The sequence below is a fragment of the Kogia breviceps genome, chromosome 1 (genome assembly GCF_026419965.1).
Source record: "Kogia breviceps isolate mKogBre1 chromosome 1, mKogBre1 haplotype 1, whole genome shotgun sequence".
In the NCBI taxonomy this organism is placed as follows: domain Eukaryota; kingdom Metazoa; phylum Chordata; class Mammalia; order Artiodactyla; family Physeteridae; genus Kogia; species Kogia breviceps.
Genome location: NC_081310.1, coordinates 72595181 through 72619004, shown reverse-complemented (window position 1 = coordinate 72619004; position 23824 = coordinate 72595181). Strand labels below are relative to the sequence as shown.

Here is a 23824-nt window from a genome sequence, read left to right as displayed (position 1 = left end):
AAAACATGAGATAAATTTGTTTTTAACCCAAGAAAACACCTTATAATTATTTGATACCAGCTTTCAAAGGTCACTTGAAACCAATTTCTCTTATATGTACTACATTTAAAAATTCTTTATCTCACAGGATATTTATAAGAGCTGAGAAGTGAAAGGATACAGATGTCATGGTAACCAGAGGGTATTCATAGACTTATTCTTTTAACTCTACAGAATGACTGACATGGGAACACTGATCAGCAAGGACTGCTAAAATCAGAAAAAAGGAGATGAACAGACATTATGTGTCCCGAATGGGAAGCCATAATACTTCCCATAAAGTAAAAACAAACAAACAAAGAAAAAAACCAAGCCATGGACTTCCCTGGTGGCGCAGTGGTTAAGAATCTGCCTGCCAAGGCAGGGGACACGGGTTCGAGCCCTGGTCCGGGAAGATCCCACATGCTGTGGAGCAACGAAGCCCGTGCGCCACAACTACGGAGCCTGTGCTCTAGAGCCTGCAAGCCACAACTACTGAGCCCACATGCCACAAATACTGAAGCCCGTGTGCCTAGATCCTGTGCTCCACAACAAGAGAAGCCACTGCAATGAAGAGTAGCCCCCGCTCTCCGCAACTATAGAAAGCCTGCACGCAGCAACAAAGACCCAACACAGCCAAAAATAAATTAAAAAAAAAAACAAAAAAAAAACAAGCCAAACAAAAACTAACCTGAATCTGGTCAAACTTGGATCCAATTACCGATTTACAGGAAATACAAACAACAGAGGAACACATAAAACGACCAGGGGATGTAATCTGCAAACTCTTAACAGTGGGAAATGCTATTAAGATAAACAACTTGATTCCTTCAACAAGTAAATCACAAGGGAGAAAAAAAGATTGGGGGGACCTACTTAAGAGACTTAAACAAACCTATCAATCAACTGCAATCTGTGGACCTTATTTGGATCTTGACTTAAGCAAATGAACAAAAACTACCAAAAAATAAACTATTTATAACATTTATGAATCTACTGGAAATCTGTACTCCAACTGGTTAACAAAAAAAAGAATTCATATCTTTTAGAGCTACACACTGAAATATTTACAGAAGAAATGACATTACCTGGGATCTGTTTCCAAATATGGCAGGAGTTGGGGGGTGGAGTGGGTAGGGGATATATGGAACAAGATTAGCCATGAATTGGTGATTGTTGAAGCTCATGTGCTGTACTAGTCTATCCTAATTTTGTATATATTTCCAATCTTCCTTTAAGAAAAAAAAGACTGAACACAGACTTACATCCCAGTGCAAGACAGTCCCTGCTCACACAAACACTACCTATACTCCAGCTATCCAGAAATGGCTACTCTGTCCCATCCTCCAACTAAGCCACACACTCTCCATCCTACTGGACTTTGCATGTGTACCATCCTCCATCCAACGAATGTCCTCCTTATCCCTATTTGCCCACCATTACCCCATCACCAGCTGTCAAAGTCCCACAGGTCCCTCCACACCTAGTTCAAGACATACCTCCTTTGCAAGGTTTTCCCACATCCCCTTCCCTGTTCATTCATTGTACTGCTTCTGTATTTTTATTGTATATAGTTGTATTACACTTGTATCTGCCTGTCTGCCCAACTATATATTCAGCAACCAGAAGGCTATAACCATATATGATCTCTTCATTCGTAACTAAGCTTCGCCTTTTGTACATAATAGTTAAGTACTGCTGAATTAAACAGAACCAACTGATTTTTTCCTTACCCCAAATGACTTCTCAAAAACATGTAATCAGTTAAATAAGGGCTTTTAAAATACATATTTTAATTGTTTAAATAGGTAATATACTCAATCAAAAAGTGTAAAATGGCAGTGAAAAGCACCCCCTCCTCATATGTTCCATTCACATCCCTCCCAAGTAACCATTTTCATTAATTTTTTGTTTGCCTTTCCAGAGACGGTTTGAAAGCAGATCAATATAATATTTTATTTCTTCCTTCTCTACTCAAGGTACTAAAGACCTTGCTTGCTTCTTTTTTTTTTTTTTAACTTAACAATGTCTTGGAGATTTTTCTATAAAAACATATACATAAACAACTTCCTTATATATATATATATATTTTTTTTTTTTTTTCTACAGCTGCACAGTTTTTTACCCAGCTACAGTTTTCCACTATAAGGATGTTCCATTATTTATTTAACCAGACCCTCTTGAAGGGGACAGTTTGGTTGTTTCCAATTCTTTCCTATTAAAAGCAATATCACAACGAATAACCTTTTGTATATGTCATGTCACATGTGTTTTAATATATCCAACTATCTATATCTCATACTGTGGATTAGAGCCTTCTCTGTTTTTCTTCATCAATTAGCTTCTAGGTTTCATTTATTAGTTCTCTTTTTGCTGTTTTCTAACTCATTAAATATTAGTTTTGCCTGAGCTAATTCTTTCTGCTTTCTTTCCGTTTAATTTCTTGTTCTTTTTCAAACTTCTTAAATTAGTACTGTGATATACAACAGGAATCACAACAGTCTGATTCCTAACTCAAAACCAAATCCTGAGCAGGTCAGGAGCCCTCAACACCATACTTTGCTTGGACATAGAAGCAAAGATAACATGCCCCAAATGGACAAGTATTCCATAAACGTCAAGTTAAAAAGAAAACAGGACCAGCCCCTCTCATACAAACTCACAATTTTCCCATTCAAACTCACAATTTTAAAAAACATGTATTGGTCTCTAATTTTTCTTACTGCAATAGGATACTATATTGAACATATAGTTCTGAAAATTTCTGAAATGCCTTGAATGCATAAAAATTCAAAGTACTGGCTACTATTAGGGAGTACTACTACTTATGAAAATAAGTCAAGAACAAATTCCTGCTGTTGTTGAAAGTGTATCAAGTACTTGAAACCTTTACTGAAAGAATGTTTCATAGTATCTGTTTTAAAGCCCACGCCTCAAAGACTTTCAGGAGAAGGGCAAGATTTGGAGAAAGAGGGAAGAAAACAACACACACTGAGCATCAACTATGTGCTAGGCACAGTGCAAAAAATGCTTCTACTTACATTTTTATTAAAATCAATCTGGGTGGGCTTCTCTGCTTTTAGGATAAAAAGTTTGTTACATTTATTAAATTGTAAATCAACAGAGAAAGCAGTGGAAATATATTCTCATAGAGAAAGCAAATACTGATTCCACTATGAAAAAAGAGCATAATTTCTACAGTATATTCATTAATTATTTTCCAGGACATAGGTTATGAACAATAATGATGAAGAAACCAACAAGAGGTCATTCAAGGCCAAATCCAAGTCTCAGATCCTCCACTTTCTCAGTAACCTTCATCAGCCTTAATCTCCTACTGTTAGTCTTATAGTCACAGAAGCATCTGGCACTTGAACACATCCAATATAGCACTCTAATGTGCAGATTGGACTGCTCGCCAACCTCCATGTGTCTCTTATCCCAATTGTGTCACAGGGACCTTAGAAATATGGGTTCACATCTATATATGCAGCAATGGAGAAACATAAAGCTGGATTTCTACCTCATTCTTTTACAAAAAAATTCAAGATGGATAAAAAAATGTAAAGAACGAAACTGTAGGACTTCCCTGGTGGCGAAGTGGTTAAGAATCCGCCTGCCAATGCAGGGGACACGGGTTCGAGCCCTGGTCTGGGAAGATCCCACATGCCGCGGAGCAACTAAGCCCATGCACCACAACTACTGAGCCTGCGCTCTAGAGCCCGTGTGCCACAACTACTGAATCCCGCACGCCTAGAGCCTGTGCTCCGCAACAAGAGAAATCATTGCAGTGAGAAGCCTGCGCACCACAACGAAGAGTAGCCCCCACTTGCCACAACTAAAGAAAGCCTGCATGCAGCAACAAAAACCCAATGCAGCCAAAAATAAATAAGTAAACAAATTTATTTTTTTAAAAAAAGAATGAAATTGTAAATGTTCTAGGAAAAAAATGGAGATGAATATTTTTGTAATCCTGAAGTGAAAAGGGAATGACAAAATCCTGCAGCTGAGAGAGAAAGGATTTAGTAATTTGACTACATAAAAGTATTAAACTTCCATATAGTAAAATACTATAGGTGAAATTATACGACAAAAGGCAAACTGGGGAAAGTAACTGCTACACATATTAAAAAGGGTTAATATCCTCTCCATACAAGGATTACTTCTATGATACAGTGCAGTGCACGACACTCTACAGCACCTAGTAAAAGTCCTGGCTTTATTGAGTGGAGTTCTTCATGGGTTGCTGGACCTGAGGTCCTTCCGCGTGGGTCTGGTTCATGCCCAAATGCCTCTCCTTCATCAGCCTAGGTAATCATCACTGGGTTAAATAACCTGCATGTCAATTCTACCCAGTAACAAACCATACAAGGAGTTTCCTAGACATGCAAAGATTCAAGTGGGGGCTTCCCTGGTGGCGCAGTGGTTGAGAGTCCACCTTCCGATGCAGGGGACACGGGTTTGTGCCCCAGTCTGGGAGGATCCCACATGCCGTGGAGCGGCTGGGCCCGTGAGCCATGGCCGCGGGCCATGAGCCTGCGCGTCCAGAGCCTGTGCTCTGCAACGTGAGAGGCCACAACAGTGAGAGGCCCGTGTACCGCAAAAAAAAAAGAAAAAAAAAGAACTAAAATAACTGGTTGGTTTTATCCAACTACAGACAAAAGAATATTACCATCCATTTTGACCCCATATCCTTGAGAATGAAAGCTAAGAGAGAGAGAGAGAGGGGCGAGAACATGAACTCAGGAGCTGGATGACAATGTCCACCATCTGTATATCAACATGTGCCACATCACTAACGTCAAAGCAAGGGTTGTTCCTTCTGGTTCTACCTAGGGACTACCATAGTTTTCTTTAATGCCCATAAACTGGGCATTAAAAATGCCCATGGCTGAAGGGTCAGTCAAACGCTGGTGAGTGGTACCATCTGGTGTTTAGTTAGAGAACTACACACAAAAGCGGCTTTACTCCAAGGTAACAAAAATGGGCACCTTAGTCCTACTTTGGTTTATACCTCCCCTGCATTACTCTACTACACCTGTTTCCTAGCTAGGTTAAGCGTTAAACATAATGGTATTAATTCAAGCATGTAAAGTACTTTAAGTTCCTGAAAAGAAAACCCAGTTTTGGGGAAGGAAAGGCTGTACTCCCTGACATCGTTCTCCAGAGTATAGGGGTTCTGGCTAAATGCCTTACTGTCTGCTAAGGAAGTCATCATCCACAGACACATTACCTATTTCTTTTTAAATTTCTGGCCTGTACCACCTATCAGGGTACTTGCTGGATTTTTTGCTTCTCTTGCTTTGCTTTTAATTTGTTGTGTGTTGTAGAACCGTATTTTATTTGTCCTAAAACAAGCTTTTTAAAGCTCTAGTAAGTACCGTCTAATAAGTGTTCTAGATTTGGACTAAAAGAAATACATTCAAGCATTCTTTTTCTATTTTTAAAATAATGATCACCTCTCAGCCTCATCTACCTAGTGTGAAGAATATTAGAGACAAGTTCTCAAACTTCTGTCTTCAGCTTAGACCTTTCTTCAGAGCTGCCCACTCACTTTGCTAGCTGGTTTCATACATACATAAGACACAATGAGTCCAAAGCTGTATGTGTTAGCCATCCTCTACTGATGTTACCTTTCCTTCCTTGTCTTGCTTAATGGTAAACTCATCATCCATAAACCCAACTAGGCAACCATTTCCTGAGCACTGACCACGTGCCAAATGCCAGACTAAGTGCACCACACACACGGCCTCAGTGAACCCTCACAACCCAGTGAAATCGGGTCTACCATGACCACTGTCCCAGCTGAGTAAATCGAGGAAAGAACATGCTTAAATGTGCTTAAACCCCCTACCAGGAAAAGTGCCATATCCATTTCAGCAAGTGTTCTCCAGTCTAAGTGCATCCAACTCCATTGCCAGGGCTTCAATCCAAACCCATCTTTTACTTAGAGAAGGTGGGTGTGCCTGGAGTTGGTTAGACCTAGGCTCAAATCCCAGCCATGCCACATCATAACCATGGCACCTCAGATTCCTTTTCTAACCTTTCTAAATGTTTCCTCATCTGTCTATACAACAGGGATATTGAAACCTCTCACAGCAGATTCTAGGAAGATAAGAGGTAAAGAACATGCCACGTAGTAGGCATTCAATAGCAGCTATTAGTTCAGTGGGCTTCGTGCCTCCACTGACTTCACTTCCTAATCTAACTTCCACAGTTCTTCTTTTAATGCAAATTGAATAAAAAATTCTTCGGCATCTTCCTACCACATAGAATAATATCTCTGTATGATTCAGGGCCCCCAGTAGTGTGTAAAGGAGAACATCCTAACTTCACGTACTAGAGGCTTACTGGCACCACTGTACTAGCAGAAAACAACAGAAGAGTGAATTTTTTAAAAATTCCATATATAGGGAATTCCCTGGTGGTCGAGTGGTTAGGACTCTGCACTTTCACTGCCAAGGGCCAGGGTTCAATCTCTGGTCGGGGAACTAAGATCCCGTAAACCGCATGGTGCAGCCAAAAAAAAAAATTTCCATTTATAACAGTGTCAAAAAACATTAACACTGAGGACTAAATTTAACCAAAAGGGTATAGTATTCTATAATGAGAACTATTCCATAATGCTGAAATTTTAAAAGTCATAAATAAATAATATACCATGCTCATGAACTGGAAGATCAATATTGATGTCAGTTCTCCCCAAACTGATCTATACAGGTTCAATGAAATCCCAACTGAGTTTTCTGAGGAAATTTTAAAAGTCAATTCTACATTTTATATGGAAATGTAAAGGACCTAGAATAGCCAATCTTGAAAAGGAAAGTTGGATTCACACGATCTTATCTGATAGTGTCAGGATAGGCAAATAGATCAATGGAAGAGCTTAACAAGTCCAAAAATAGACCCACACGTGGTGGTCAACCATTTTTCAACAAAGGTGCCAAGCATTTCCATGGGGAAAGGAAAGTCTTCAAAAAATGGTGCTGAAACAATTGAATAACATTCATTCATTACTATATGAAAAATTAAATGAACCTCAATTTGAATCTCATGAGGTACCCCAAATTATTGATAATATGAGGGAGAGCAGAGACTAAACAAAAAAGCCATTAAAAAAAAAAAAAACAACTATAAAACTTCTAGAAGAAACCACTGGAGAACTTTATGATCTTGAGGTAGGCAAAGATTTCTCAGAGAACACAAAAAGCACAAACCATAACAAAATGATAAAATGGACTTCATAAAATGAAAAGCTTCTGCTCCTCAAAAAATAGTCAAGAAAATGAAAGCCACAGATTGGGAGAAAACATTCACAATCCATATATCAACCAAAGGACTTCTACAGAGAATACATAAAGAACTCTCTCAACTCAGTAACAAAAGACAACTCAATTTTAAAAATAGGCAAAAATCCTCCAAAGTTATGCTGTATGATTCCATGTATGTAACATTTTGAAATGACAAAATTTTAGAGCTGGAGATCAGCTTCATGATTGGCAGGGGTGAACAGGGGGAAACGAGGAAGGTGGGTGTGGTTATAAAAGGGCAACAAGAAGGATCCTCTGGTAATGGAACTACTCAATATCTTGACTGTTGTAGTGAATACACGAAACTACACTTGATAAAGTTATACAGAACTAAATGTACACGTACACACACAAATTAGTACAAGTAAAACTATCTTTACAAATGAGATCAGTGGATTATCAATATCAATATCCTAGTTATGATATTATACTAAATTTTGCAAAATGTTACCATTAGGCAAAGTCTACAGAGGCTCTCTCTGTACTATCAATATTTCTTTTAATTGCTTGTGACTCTTCAATTATGTCATTTAAAAATTTCAATTTAAAAAATGGGCAAAAATTTTAAACAGATACTCCATCAAAGAATATACACAGAAATGGCAAAGAAACACATGAAACAAAATGGTTTTCATAAATGGTATTCATAAAATGTAATTCAACTGGGCAATAATAAAGAATGAATTACTGGGGACATCCCGAGTGGCGCAATGGTTAAGAATCTGCCTGCCAATGCAGGACACATGGGTTCGATCCCTGGTCTGGGAAGATCCCAACCCACATGCTGTAGAACAACTAAGCCCATGTGCCACAACTGCTGAGCCTGTGCTCTAGAGCCCGTGAGCCACAACTACTGAGCCTGCATGCCACAACTACTGAGCCTGCACGCCCTATAGTCCATGCTCTGCAACAAAGAGTAGCCTCCACTCGCCACAACTAGAGAAAGCCCGTGCGTAGCAACGAAGACCCAACGCAGCCAAAAAAATAAAAAAATAAATAAATTTATTTTAAAAAAATGAATTACTGATACACACAACCACATGGATGAATCTTACAGATACTGTTACATAAAAGCCAGATACAAAAGAATACATACAGTATGAATCACAACAATGATTGGCTACAGTGGGTGGGGGGATTAACTAGAAGGGATCCAATGGCACTTAATGGGGTAATAGAAATAAATATTCTATATTTTGACTGGGATCTTGGTTATAAGGATGGGTATACACCTTTCTCAAAACTCAACCGGTTGAACACTTAAAAGAACTGTGCATCTTACTGCATGCAAAACTCAGTTAAGAAATACAGTAGTACAGGCAGTTTTCAGTTATGTAAAAATTGTGAAGATGGTACTTGAATGCCTATACTTGGGGGGAAAATTTGATCTAGAATATATAAATTTCAAACTGCACGGAATATCATATAAAAACATTACATCTGGCCCCTGCCTTTCTGGCCAGTCTTATCTTCTGAAGTCTCCACTTAAATATATGCTAAACTACCACTGAACCAAATGCTTGCAATTACTTCATGCCCCTGTACACTAATGCAGGAGACTGATCGGTTAAATATGACCTCTTTTTTGCCCCTAGAGAATTCCTACTTATTTTTCAATACACATGACAAATATCTGCCACCTATATAGACTTCTCTGCCCTTTCTCTGAGTTCCCATAAAAGGGAAACTAGCATTTATTGAGTACTTAACATACATTAGACATTTTTACACATTACCTCGTTGTACTACCAGAATGAGAAAGTTGACAAGTTAGTACAAGTTAATGACCATTGGTGGGCTGATGCTAAATTGGCTACTTGAGAGCTGGAGAAGGAGGGAGGTAGAGCAGTTTATCCAGAAATTAACTAGAAGTCAGGCTTCTCACATTAACCAGTAGCTCAGAAGTCAGGAAGTGACAGCCCAAAAGATATTCAATATATATTGAAATACCGTTTGTTTTTTAATGACTTTTAAAGAATAGTCAATCCTAGGAAAACACCTGACTGTAACCCCACCAGGCCGAGGAAAACAAAAACAAAAACAAAAACAAATACACTTAGCTGTTCCTTTTGGACACTTACCTGTATTCATTCTTGCCCTGTGATAGAAACAGACCCTGAAGCTCTACCACAAAGTCCTCATGCAATAAACAATGAGAAACAGGAATGCTAAAGGGAAAAAAAAAAATGAAATTTTGTTTTAGGAGGCAAAGAATAGAGGTCAATATCCTAAAATTAAATCCAGAATATGGGTTTTAAACTTAAGGGTCCATGTATGACCTCTACTGGGTTTGTAAATCCCACACATTTTTATGTCTATGTGCATTCCTCTGGGGAAAAGGCCCACAGCTTTCATCTTTTCTCATGCCCCCAAATAAAACATGACAGTAAATATACCTATCTTTTTCCTGAGGACTCAAGTTTAAAACGATACTGTGCTATGTGACCACTATACTGCGATACCTCCAAGCTGTGAATGTTCCCCAGGTTCTTCCATCATCCTTTTTCCTGATAACCTGTTAGCTGTTACTCAGTGTTGTTCACATGCCAACTCTGCAAACACACTCTACTAATTTGCTTCATGCTTGGTTGGCGTAAGTTCAACTCCTCCCTTCCAACTTCTTACTATGAAAGAATTTATGTATAACATTTGAGAGTGAAGATCTAAAGTAGTCTCACATGACCTGTGGCATTTTCTTTGTCTTTTTGCTTATATTCTGGTTACCAGACATTCCAAAGAGGTCGAATTTATCAAATAACCGTCTTCATGTCAAATATTATTGTACTAGTTTGTACAGTAATATGTTCTTATAAATGGTAAGCTATATATAAGGGCATTTTTCTCTTCACTTAAAACCAAATCTTATGCTTCTATTAATGTTTAACTCCTATAAATCTGAATGTGCTTTCATGTCTCATGAAAATTGAGCTAGGTACTGAACCTAAGAAGCTCCATATAGATATCAGAAATTAAACAGTAAACTCTGACATAATGATATGGTGTTGATAGCTTGAGTATTTTTGTTTGGTCCCTTCTATCTTCAGATTTAACACTGATTTAAATAGAGTCACTTTGTATTTAATTAAGTTGGATCCCAGTAATTTCTTTCAAATGTAAAAACTTATTAGAAGGCTAAGAAAATATTTTCTCTAAAAATTTATTTTCTAAATCTGAAAAAGTGTAAAAACCTTCCACTTAGTTTCAAAGCATAACAAAAACACAAATCATCTAAATCATTTGGGGGAAACATGAGAAGTCAATATATGTGTTGAAAAAATACTTTATTTTCCAGTATTGATATCCATTATGTGCCTTACGTATGTAGAAAAATACCTTTTCTAAACCAAGTTCAACAGAAAGCAGGAAAAACGCATAATGATGTGACAGTTTAAAATTTCACATAGAAACTGTGGACACTCGGTACTGTGAAAACATTAACAACAATTTATGAGAACAGTATTAACTTTCCTCACTTCAAAGAAGATGCTTAATATTTCTGGGTCTCAGCTTTCACCTTTGTAAGAAACTAGACTGCTGAATCAGATTTCTGATGTTTCTTTCAGCTTTAATCCCTAAAGTAATTTGTTTCTTTGGAATATCAATCTCACCACTTAAATGCAGAGAATACTATTTTTAAAGGGGCCTGTTAATCTGACTACCAGAGTGTTTTAACTTCAAACATTTAAAAACCAGTTGGAGGGCTTCCCTGGTGGCACAGTGGTTAAGAATCCGCCTGCCAATGCAGGCAACACCGGTTCGAGCCCTAGTCCGCCAAGATCCCACATCCCGTGGAGCAACTAAGCCCATGTGCCACAACTACTGAGCCTGTGCTCTAGAGCCCGTGAGCCACAATTACTGAGCCTATGCGCCACAACTACTGAAGCCCGCGTGCCTAGAGCCCGTGCTCCGCAACAAGAGAAGCCACCGCAATGAGAAGCCTGCGCACTGCAACAAAGACTAGCCCCCGTTCTCCGCAACTAGAGAAAGCCCACGTGCAGCAACGAGGACCCAATGCAGCCAAAAAGTAAATAAATAAAAATTTTAAAATAAATAAATAAATAACAGTTTGGCCTAAAACTAGTGCAAAGCTGGCGCCAATTAATTTCTGCTATGCCTGTATGCCTCACTTAAATGGGAAGGGGGTAATGTTCAAGCAGGAGAAGGGAGGGTCAAGGCCTGACAGGTGAACAGAACTGTAAAGGACCAGAAGGATACAGACGTAACCAATCCTCCATGTTATAAGTGAGGGAATTGGCGGCCCAGAGAGGGAAAGTAACCAGCCTTGGGTCACATAGGAAGCAGTGGCGGAGCGTGTCCCTAACATGCCACGCTTTCCTGGGATTACCAACTACTTAAAGGGCCCTGGCTCCGCAGACCAGGTGTCCCAGCTCTCCTAGTCCTTGTGGGAAGCGGGGAGCCGGAGACTCCTCCTGGGAGGCCACACGCAGTCCCAGGGAATCATGCCCAGCTCGAGACCTACTCGGCGGCCCGCACGAAGCTGCATGTGTCCGCCCGGCACACGTAGAAGCTCTTTCCTTTATTCGGGCCATCTCGGACGCCGGTCTTCAGAAAACATAAGGTCCCTGAGGAGAAAGGGTCGACAATGATTACGCCACGCTAGGTTGACAGATCCCGAAGGACACTAGGACCCCGACCTACCGTGCTGCGGACACCAAACTACTTCCATCCCACTGCTTCTTTCCTCTTCCCCGAAACCACCCCCACCCCCACCCCCAACGCCTGCTTCCGCCGTTTACTCCGCCCTCCTCATTCAGGAACCAATCGTCACCCACCTCCTGTAGTCTTAACCCCCATAATTCACCGCCGCGGCCTTAGCCCCACCCACCCTACCTACTATCAGTCAATCAGACGGGAAGTGTGCTCACCTCCAACCAATCACAGCCGCCCTAGGCTCGCGGCGCGCCGAAATCAAAAATGAGGCGAGGGGGCGGAGGGGGGAACCAGGTCTGGCTGGTGGGGCGTGGCTGGCGCTAGAGGGAGGCTTGGGGGCTGGCAGGGCTTCCGGGCCGAGGGAAGCTTTGTTTTGCAGGTCCTGGAAGACGAAAGAACGGGACTGTGAGCGGGGCGACTCTAGCGTCTATTCATTTAAGATCTAGAGGCGGCCCTAGAGGAAGCAAACGTTACAAACTCCTCTGCAAAGAAAGCTGCCTTCTCCCGGAGGCCAAGAGCGCCTGCAGCTTCGCGGTCATCTGCGAGCCGGGGCCTGGCACTAGTGGGCGCTCTGCCTCCGCGAGGGGTCACTGGGGAGGGGAGGAGTCCCTGAGAAGCGGCCACCGCAGGAGGAGGCACTGGATTTGCAATTTAGGGGAGAGAGGCGGGGCGCGAATGAGGGCCGATGGGGCATCCTTTAACGCTGCGGGGTTAACTGGCAAATCTATCGTAAAGCAGGCATAAAGACTAGGGCTACACAACACAAAGCGCTAACCCATACATATCTCTCTTGACAACCTGGTGACATAGGCAGCATTTTAAGGACCCCCGACACTCATAGAAGTTTGAGTGACTCACCCGAGGTCAGAGAATTAGCGAGTGGGCCGTCTGCCGACGGGTGCCCAGGGGACAGCGCAGCTGCCTCCTCCGTGTACTGAATGTTCTCTAGGCGCTCAGTGTAGGAGACCTGAGTTAGAAATGTCAAAGTGGAAACAACAGGAGAAATAGATTGCCTTTGGTGAAAGGGAGTTTTATTTTGCACACTTTGTATTGTCAGACTTTTTCTACTAGTATGCTTTTTGTAATATTAAAAATCGAGGGTGAAGAAAAAGAAAGGGGACTTTGAAATCGTAATCAGATCTTAGTCAACAAAAAGGGAGGAATAGAAATCAGAGACTTATTGCAAGAAAGATGGCTTCGTCTTACAACTACTGAGGACCATATGTCCAGACATATGGCATGTGCAACTGTACTTATGGAGACCGTAGGACAGGAAATCTGCAAATTCTAGGAAATCTGGGCTATATGATAAACGTAAATGCCCTAGGGGTTCCAGAGGAGGGGAGACAAACCTGAGGTATCATTTATTTTTTTTTAATAGATTTTATTTATTTATTTATGGCTGCGTTGGGTCTTCGTTGCTGCACGCGGGCTTTCTCTAGTTTCGGCGAGCGGGAGCTACTCTTCCTTGTGGTGCGCCAGCTTCTCATTACGATGGCTTCTCTTGGCTTCTCTTGTTGCGGAGCACGGGCTCTAGAAGCGCAGGCTCAGTAGTTGTGGCTCACGGGCCTAGTTGCTCCATGGCATGTGGAATGTTCTCGGACCAGGGATCAAACCCATGTCCCCTGTACTGGCAGTCAGATTCTTAACCACTGCGCCACCAGGGAAGCCCCAAGGTATCATTTATTAATTAAATGAGTCCTTATTAAATAGCTTTTTGTGTGCCCAATGTGGACCAGGTGCTTGAGAAATATACAATTCATTTATTCATACACAAAGTTTAAGATGACTATTATAACCACTAATAGCTCGCTCAGTATTTGGAGGAGACAGAACTAGCACATATTGAACACTTAAATAACAATGTAAAATAGTATTTAATGTCAAGATGAGTGGAGTTAGCAGTAAACTCTGTAGGACTAGATAAAGATGTGTCTGGAAGCAAAGTGGAGTTAGTTTATACATAACTATCCCTTCTGAAACACCTATAGATAAACGTAGAGACAGGAAAGGAGCAAAAAATGAATAAATAAATAGAGGCATTTTCATTATTCCCAGATTGTAATTCTTGCATTGAGAGTTTTTTATGCACATTTTTAATAGATGCTGTATTAAGAGAAGAGGACCATGAATACTGGATTTGCAGGAAAAGGGGGATGATAATTTAATTATTTCTTGAATAATATATTTTTGAAACAAATAAGACAAAATTAGGGCCTCTTAAATATCCCATTGAGGAAGAAGCTCTTCTTCTGCAAGTATTCAAGCCAGTATCAGGTCCAACCCCATGAAAGTGTGCACAGCTAAATCACAGAAAGGGGAAATATTTCTCCCATAAATTTGGGATATGCTAGAACAAAATGTTTAAGCTCTGGACAGTTTGTCCCACTTAATCATATTTATAAGAGTGAAAATACAAACAAGATTTTTTGTGAAAGGTGGCCATAATATTGGCATAAACTATAGTGAATTATACAATATACACTTTTCAAAATACATACACTAGTATGTATATATTAACTTATTTTAAATTTATATCCGTAACTAGCCTGTAGACTCTTGGAGAGCCCTTTGGACACGATGTGCTTTATGGACCCCTATTTTGAGTAAAGTTGAGTCTTTGAGTTTGTTTTTCTTTAAAACTTGATTGATTCCTAATGAATGGCTAGGCTAGGTCCTAGAGCTAGATGGTTTAAATCCACAGGTTAATGAGCCAATAAATTCTTTCTGTATGGAGCTGGTCAAACGTAAAGTATGTGATGGAACTGTTCTAAAACTGGATCGTAGTAATGGCTGCACAGCTATATACATTTCCTAAGACTCAGGGCACTGTACACTTTAAATAGGTGAATTCTATGGTGTCTAAATTATCCTTCAATAAAGCTGTTAAAGACAAAGATACACTGTATAAGCAATGCCAAAACATCTGTATGGAAAATAAAACCTAAGATCAATCACCTAGATGTTTTGACATCCTAAGGAAATTAATGGATGAAGGAGTAAATAGTAGAAACTCTTTAGTTTTAGATGGTATTAATCCTTAAGCAGAATGGTTCACTGACTTGTGGAATAAAATCCAGAGTGGAGCAAACACTCATTTTAATTCTTGTGGAAATGAAACAATTGTATTTTATCTGGTCAGAATTCTGCTGGCTGGCATATATCAAACACGACAGGCATCCATAAGGTACTGGTGGTGAGAGTACCAGCTAGAAGTCACCCCTTGACATCCCTGTCACTGTCTGGATTGTTTTAAAATAATCAGCAAGTCCAAATTTCAAGTTATTTGTAAAATTCCAAGTTCTATGCAACCTTTACCTTTACTCATTATTTTTAAAATGAAATTGTCCAAATATGTTTTTCCAATTAGCTGATAATCTAAGTATATTTCAAATTTATATCATTCTGGGTTTTTGCTAATTGCTTTGGGGTGGGGAGTGGTAAGTAATTTTAAACAGTAGATAAAGGATTTTTTGTCCCCATGAGGCACATTATTACTATAGGGAAACATCACTGTAGCCTAACTTCTGAGGTATATTTTGAGATAAGTGCTTTTATATGCATTCTTACATGCAGTTCTCACAGGTACCCTGGAAGTGGGTATTCCTCTATCCCCAATTTTAAAAATAGGACACCAAAGTTTAGAGTAGTTAAGGAGCTTGCCCCAAGGCCATGCTATTAGCCACTTCCTTACAGAGCTTCTCCTTGAACTTTGAAACCAGAAGATTAATCTATTCCTGGCTCAAAGTCAGAAAGCTGACACTGGACAGATCAGGGACTGACAGCCATTTTGGTGGGACTCCCAATCCAGTTCTTGCCACCACAGTATTTTTAGGAAGCATAAATTATTCAGTGATTCATTTAGATATTTAACCTACACACAGCCAAGCATTCAGCTATTTCTGTTATACAGACGTGGCTCAACAAATCCAAGATAAAAAAACAAACCAAGTCCTGCCATTTTATAAATGATCACTAGGGAGCAGCACATTAACATAAAAGCCAAACACAAGGTCCACCTTTTCTGCTGTTTTCATTCTTTTTATTTAACGATATGTAATGATAATTCGATTTCATTTTATTTTGTGCCTTTCAAATATATGACCATTTTAAACTTTGATAAAGGCACAGTCAGGATGAGAATATAGTAAAGACAAATCTGGTTATAATTGGAAAAGTGAAGAGATTTTACAAATTCTTTGGTTGTACCATATTTTGTATTACGTTCCAAATGTCACTGGTCTTAAAATATTATCCCCAAAATGGTGCAAATCAGGCCCTCCTTCATCCACTTTTCTTTTTTGGTAAGCGTACAATTCAATACTTTTTTAGTAAATTTATAAATTTGTGCAAGCATCACCACAATCTAGTTTTAGAACATTTTCATCACCCCCCAAAACTTCCCTCAAATCTGTATGTAGTCAGTTCCCACTAACACCCCCAGCACCAAGGCCACCACTGATTTGCTTTCTGTATAAGTATGCCTTTGGGGACATTTCTTATAAATGGAGTATACAATATGTAGTCCATTGCCTTTGTCCCCTTTCATTTAGCATAATTTTTTAAGAAGATGTTGGGGGTAAGAGTTTATTAATTTATTTATTTTTGCTGTGTTGGGTCTTCGTTTCTGTGCGAGGGCTTTCTCTAGTTGTGGCAAGCGGGGACCACTCTTCATCGCGGTGCCTCTCACTATCGCGACCTGTCTTGTTGCGGAGCACAGGCTCCAGACGCGCAGGCTCAGTAGTTGTGGCACACGAGCTTAGTTGCTCCGCGGCATGTGAGATCTTCCCAGACCAGGGCTCGAACCCGTGTCCCCTGCATTAGCAGGCAGATTCTCAACCACTGCGCCACCAGGGAAGCCCTAGCATAATGTTTTGAGGTTCATCCGTGTTGTAGTGTATATCAGTGTTTCAATCATTTTATTGCTGAATGGTATTCCATTATATTTGGATTGTTTTCCCTTGGGGTTTATTAGGAATCATGTTGTTATGAACATTAACAAGTCTTTATATAGACTTTTTTTTTTTCATTTCTCTTGGATAGATACCTTAAGAGGAACTGCTGGTCAGGTGATAAGTTTATGTGTAAATTTTTAGGGAGTTACCAGCTGTTTTCCAAAGTGACTGTACCATTTTACATTCCCAAGAGCAACATATAAAGGTTCCAGGTTCTCCACATCCTTACCAACACTTGTTATTGTCTGTCTTTTTTATTATAGTCATTCTAGCAGCTGCGAAGTGATATCTCAGCTTGGTTTTAATGTGCATTTCCTAATGACTATTGATGTTGAGCTCCTCTTCATGCGCTTATAAGCCACCATCTTCCTCTTTTATAATGGTCTTGAAAGCTTTTTCCTTTAAAGGTTTGTATGAAACTTAAACTAAAACCTAAGCAAAATTGACATTAACTGTTATTAACTCAAGGAGATCAAAGAAATATTAATGTATAATGTTAATGTTTATAGAATGTTAAGTAATAGAATTGCATATATACTATAATTATAGTCCTTTGAAAAATGTTTTTAACAACAAACTATTAACTCTTTTTAATTGAAGTATAGTTGATGTATAATAATATTATACAAATTACAGGTGTACAATATAGTGATTCACAATTTTTAAATGTTATACTCTATTTATAGTAATTATAAAATATTGGCTATATTCCCCATGTTGTACAATATATCCTTGTAGCTTATTTTATACCTAATAGTTTGTACCTCTTACTCCCCTACCCCTATATTGCCCCTCCCCCTTCCCTCTTTCCACTGGTAACTCCTAGATTGTTCTCTATATCTGTGAGTCTGCTTCTTTTTTCTTTTTTTCAGGGATCGATATTATTTGGGCTTCTCACAGTGGTTAGAGCCCCCCTGTCTTCAGAACAAGCACAGCACAGGAAATGCATCACCGAGACTGCACAGAAAAGTCTGACCAGCTGAATCTTATTGCTTAAAATACACATATTTGCAGTAACTGACAAAGGGTGATGTGCCTCACAGGGAAATATGTTAGCCTTTGCAAATCTTCTGACTGTAGCACCAAACCCTCAACCAACCCATTTCTTCTCGTTCACCTGGAACACCAGACTCCCTCCCGAGTCCTTCAGCTCCCTACTTCCGTCTGTCGTCATGCAGGGCGGCCTCGTATAGCAGGAGCTAGACTGTGATGCTGGACTGGAGCCCAGCTCCACCGGCAGGGTTTTCTTCTTCTCATGCCTTTCGCATTGGATGCTGCAGTAAACCCAGCAGTAAACACGTGGACCAGGTCCCCACTCTGGCTGGAGAAGGAATCCTGAGAGGGCCAGAATCCATCCCTTCAACCAGTTAACTCAAGCAGGGTTCATTTTGGTAAAACTTGATCTCCTTTGAGACACTTCAGTGAGTTGTTTGGGATAAAAACAAAAACCAAAGTGGCAGGAAAGGCACCTGAGGGCTGCTGGCACACTCCTGCCCACTCTCGCCACACACCGGCCACGTGCCGGACCTCAGCAGAGGGAGGTAAGCCCTACGACACTCTGGTGGCCGCCAAACCCTCCTGGCAATTCTGGGCAGGGCTGACGTCTGGGCCACCACCAGTCCGAGCTGGACACTGAAGATCCAGTCCAGCTTCTGTCTGAGGTTCCACCTTGGCCTTCTGTCCCGAGCGGTTGTGGACACCCTCCCCCGGGGGCTGACGCCGAGGGCCAGGAGCAGCCGAGGGAGGCAGACAGGCTCAGAGCACGTTTCCGTTTACAGGGAGCAGAACACAGGCCTCCGAGTGTCCACGGAGCAATGTGCAAATGGCAGTGATGGGTAGAGTAAAACCTCTACTTGGAGCACAGCATCTCTCTGGCAAACGTGGGGACTGCCGCCGACAGCGCTGCTGAGTACACCCAAGTGCACAGTCAGACATGTGCTCAGTAAACAGTAAATGTGTAAAATAAATTACCTTGAGAGGGCTGCACCTGCTCCAAACGCGTGGGTACCGTGAGCAGAGTGGCTGCTGTTCAAAGTGTATTCACAGGAAAACAGGGCTGGGGGCTCACACACAACGGACAGACACACACAGGTTATCCAGAAAGTCTCTGTATACGGACTGCAGTTTGTTCAACGTGGATTTTGGTTTTGTGGACTCCAAACTCAGACACTCGTTCACCTCACAGCCTTGGATTTGTCTATATTATGTGTATGTGTATATATATACATATATACATATATATGTGTGTATTCATATATATACACATATATATGTATATATATATCTTCCTTTCTTACCATAACATCAATGCCTAGTCTGAATGTCATCATTCAAGAGTGGGAGGAGAACCAAACTCTTCATATGAACAGGGCTGGACAGGGAATGTTAGTTTCGGCAGTTTGCTTTCTCCATTCAGATTATTCCTGTCAAAGCTCAACTGGCTTTTGAAGCCAAACTACAGTAATAAGGATCCTGTGGTCCTTCAGGATGGCCGCCTTCACCCTCTTACCTGGGTCACTTAGACACTTTACATAGGTTACAAAAATTAGTTACCTCACTCAAAGAGGGCGTGGAGCAGGGAAAGGGCACGAAAACCACAGATAACCAAGGCATTTTTTTCCAAATGGTCAGTCTGAAAAAACAAACAAACAAAACACCTTATTCAGAATCAAGAGAAAGTACTGTGTGAGAGTCAGGCTACAGGACCACCCTTTCTCAGGACCCACAGCTTCCTCATTTGTTGGTAGAGAACAGTGAGACATGAAGGCCAGCAGATGTGTACTTGGGATGGGGGAGGGTTCTGGTCACCTGTGGGCACAGATCAAAGGGCAGAGATGCGGAAAGCTGCACCTCTATCCGCTGCCACAGCGCAGGGCCTCCTGCTCACCCGCAGAAGTTCCAGAGATAGCCCCCAGCCAAGCCTGCACACAAAACATCTCCTTCTGGCTCACCTGTAGCCAGGACTCTTTGAAGGCCAAGTTGGGAAAAAGCCACAAATTTTCCTTTTCTAAAACAGAATTCTTGCCTGCCCACTGGTCAGGTTCTTATTTTCAGCTCGCTTTTGTTGTTGTTGTTTTTTTAAAAAAGAAAAAATACAAAGAGAAGGCAGGTGTAATCTTCCATACTGAACCAGTCCGCGGCCAGCCAGGGCCTGCTGGGAAGGGGCCCCTCCAGGATGCATTGTGCCACTTTGATCTCATCACCTGGAATTTGAGAGCACAAGCCCTTTACCAACCCACCATGAAACCACGGGTCAGCTCTCATCCTCCCACAGGAGGGGCCCAACTCCAGCTCCAGAGACACTGGCAGCGAGAAGCGACAATTCCCGGACCTCTGGGGGCTTCACCCAGGGCTGAGACCTGCCACCTCTTTTGGACTGAGACACGGCGAGGTTCTTGTAATCTCACACCAGAACATGAATCCACTCCATCACCAAGAGTCACCTCAGGGCACAGTCTCATCCCCTCCTTGTGGGCTTCTGAAACACACATCTCTCTGACCCAAGCAGATAGGAAGACGTGACTTGAAAAGAGGTAAAGGGGGACGGGGTGGGGTATGAGGAATGAGTCACAGAACAACTTCTCGGCCCTCCATGACACTGTGTTTCTATGGGGGGTGAGGCACCCACCCCCCAAACTGTACCTGGAGATGCAGGAAAATGCAGGAGCAGAGGGGGGTTAAAAAAAAAAAGGAACACAGTCACTTAATGCTTCTCTCATGGTTCCCTACCCTGGTTGCGTCGCCAAGTTCTCGGGTGCAGGCAGGGCCTGCTCTAGCTAGGGGAGCTGCTGCTCTGGGAGTTTGAGGAGTCCTGTTCGTTGATGGTGTTCAGCAGCAGGCAGGCAGGAAGCCGCGGCAGGTGGGGGTGCCCGGGCTCCCGGGCCTGCTCCTCGGAGGTCTGGCAGAGCTCTTCTTCCTCGTTGCCAGGGGGCCGCACGTGGCAGCTGTGGCAGAAGTCCAGGCACTCGTCAGCATCATCGATGAGCACGTTGAACTCTTTGAGGCCATCATCATGGTCGCCCCGGTTGCACACACACACCTCGGTGCCCGAGTCACCTGTGAAGCGGCGACGTCTGCTGGGTGTCTTGTCTTTGCTGTCAGGGAGGGTGCTGCCCTGCTCGGAGCTGCACCCTTTCAGCAGCTTCTCCTTACATTTGGAATCCTTGTCCAGGAAGGCCCCAGGATCCACCTCCCCCAGGCCGGCCACAGAGGCGCTGGGCTCCATCCCAGGGGCTTTGGCGGCTGCTGGGTCTGCTGACATGTTGGAGGGCTCAGGGTCAGCGATGCTCGGGGGTCGCGTGCTGCTTCTGCTGGGCCTGGATGAGGGGCTGCTCTGAGCCCCGCTGGGAGCCCCTGGTGAGATCGGCCACACTGTGTAGGCAGCTGCTACTGCTGGAGCTGGAAGGCACTGTATGGTGGGGGAGGAGTTGGAGGTAGGTTCCACTTCCTCATAAGGAGGTAGTAAAGAGTTCGGCAAAAACCTGAAATAAAATGGCAGCACTGAGTAATTGTGGGCTTCCCGGTAAGCGATCAGGTGGATTTCATGCTGCCGCTGTTGGGCCTGAAGGCGGTGCTTGGCTCGGCGGTGGTGGCACACGCAGCAGCAGCTCAGGAGGATGATGATGGTCCACACGAGCCAGAACCACCAGAGTTCATAGTAGTAGCTGCAGCACTGAGACTGTCCACAGCAGTGTCCTGTGTCACAGACGTAGCTTTGATTGTTGGGACCCATGCGGGTTTCCTTATCCTGCAGGGGTTCAGCCCTGGCTGATGGGGGGCTGGGCAGCGCCTGGAGGAGCAGGTGCGCCATGCCACCCAGGAGCCTTCTCCTCTCCATCCCCCCTCCTGCTCCTCCGCCACGGCACGGTCACCTCCCTCCTCCTCCCCCCTCTCCTCCTCTTCCTTCTTCTTCCTTCTTCCTGCTTCTTGTTTGTTATATTCACTAGTTTATTTCTTATATTCCATAGAAGTGAGATGAGGCAGTGTTTGTCTTTTTCTGACTTATTTCACTTAGCATAATGCCCTCCAAGTCCATCTATGATGCTGCAAATGGCAAAATTTCATTCATTTTTATGGCTGAGTAGTATTCCATTGTGTGTGTGTGTGTGTGTGTGTGTGTGTGTGTGTGTGTGTGTGTGTGTAGATATATCTCATCTTCTTTTGACTTCTTTTAACAAACTATTAACTTTTAAGACTATATTCCATTTGTATACCTCTGAGAGGTTGGGTTGGGAGACCAGAGCAGGTTTCATTTTCTGCAATTCACATGTATTGCTCTTACGACTTAAACAAAAATCTAATAAAGATATTAAAAGCAGATGCAAGGGAAAAATAACAGAAGACATGCACAAAATTAATAATAATGCCAATTAAGGTGGAAGGCTTATCGGTAGCTTTTTTCTCTTTTTTCCCATTTTTCTATACGGCCTGCAATGTTATTATACTATCAGTTGTAGGACCCACGTCTCCACACCTCACCACATTACCTCTTAAACTTGCTTAGCTCTCAGTCTAGCTATTTAATGCTGACCTTCCTGTAATTAATCCTTTCTTGTATTTTCTTAATTCATCCCATTTCCTTTTTGGTATCGAATTTCAATTTTATAGCAAGATCTCTTTTCCCTTAACTCTATTCTAGTTATTTTGCTTAATTCTAACCTTATCCTCAACTCCAATTCCAAATATTACTAGAAAGAAAGGACACTTCTCACTTGTTTTGTGCAACGCTTGCCTCTTTAGAAATTAGATCACGTAGAGTCTCAAGGCCACTTGTGGCTCTGTACTTGTTTTCTGGCAGTCACTCTGAGCTGCATTTCTTCTGGACGGCCACAAATGACATTAGGGTAGATTCCAGGTTCTCAAGTTGAGAACGAATACACTGCCCAGTGCTTCAAAGCCCTCTACCATAATGTTCTGAGCCTCCCTAGAGGCTGGGCTCTTAAGAGTTGAGGAAACTCTGGCAGAGTTCTGGCTACTTCTCCCTGCATTTCCCTTCTGAGTTAACCTAGGTGCTGGAACAGAACAGCCTGTTTTCTGCTATTTTTCAATACTAAAAGAGTCTAAAAGAACTCATCATCCTTTTTATAACGTGAATCAGATTCTGTCTCTCCTTGCTTAAAACTCTTTAGTGGCTTTCTACTGAACTTAGGAAAAAAGTGTAAATCCTCATCTTTGTTTGCACAGGGCACCATGTGATCTGGCTCTGCCTGTTTCTCCCTCTCCCCTCTGCCATCCTGTTCCTCGCCTCCCGTGTTCCAGCTACCCTGACCTGCTTTCCCTTCCTCAGTGTGCCCAGCTTTGTCTTACCAAGGAGGCCTTTGTTCATGTTGTGCTTTCTGCTGGGAGTGTTTCTCCTAGTTCTTTAAAAGCCTATCCCCTCACCCTTTAGGTCTCACTTAGGTATCCCTTCAGTGAGACTTTCCCTTACCATTTTATCTATGGAGGGCCTTCCTAATCTTTCTCTACCTCAGCACCCTGTTTGCTTTCTACATAGCATTTAGTTTATTTTTTTTTAGCATCTTTATTAAGCATTTAGTTTATAGTAAGTTGTCGCTTACCTGTTGATTGTCTGTCACCTCCATCGATTATATATGTAGGTGCCAAGAGAGCAGCTTATGTTTTGCTCACCACTCACTATATACACGGTGCGTAGAAATTCAATACGTACCTTTTAAGTGAAATAAATTAAACCATAGAGTGGAAGGGACCCTAAAGTCACCTAGTGTGTCCTCCCAATCCACTCCACATCATCCCTAATGGGTCCAAGTTAGAAAATTCCTGACACGGCAAATTCTCTATTTGGGTATCTCAAAATGTCAATTAGTTCTAATGTATATTGAGCAGAAATCTATCTTTCTGTCTGAAACTTCC

General features: G+C 42.0%; 1 protein-coding gene and 1 pseudogene across 4 annotated transcripts in view; both read right to left on the bottom strand.

Moving 5' to 3' along the window:
* The window catches only part of TTF2 (transcription termination factor 2), a 44396-nt gene extending 32326 nt beyond the window's left edge, over positions 1 to 12070 (bottom strand). For 2 of the 4 annotated variants that reach the window (XM_067033999.1, XM_067034003.1), the window contains exons 1-2: positions 11988 to 12057; positions 11809 to 11911 (exon numbers count right to left, since the gene is read on the bottom strand). In XM_067033999.1, coding sequence (XP_066890100.1) covers positions 11809 to 11911; positions 11988 to 12015 — 131 coding nt within the window. In that variant the 5' untranslated portion in view covers positions 12016 to 12057. Of the gene's footprint in view, positions 1 to 9409; positions 9497 to 11808; positions 11912 to 11987 lie in introns of all 4 variants that reach the window. The other 2 variants (XM_059041327.2, XM_059041318.2) reach the window with 2 other exon arrangements.
* Positions 12071 to 20684: 8614 nt separating this feature from the next.
* On the bottom strand, positions 20685 to 21791 carry LOC131756682 (WW domain binding protein 1-like pseudogene; annotated as a pseudogene).
* Positions 21792 to 23824: the final 2033 nt, after the last annotated feature.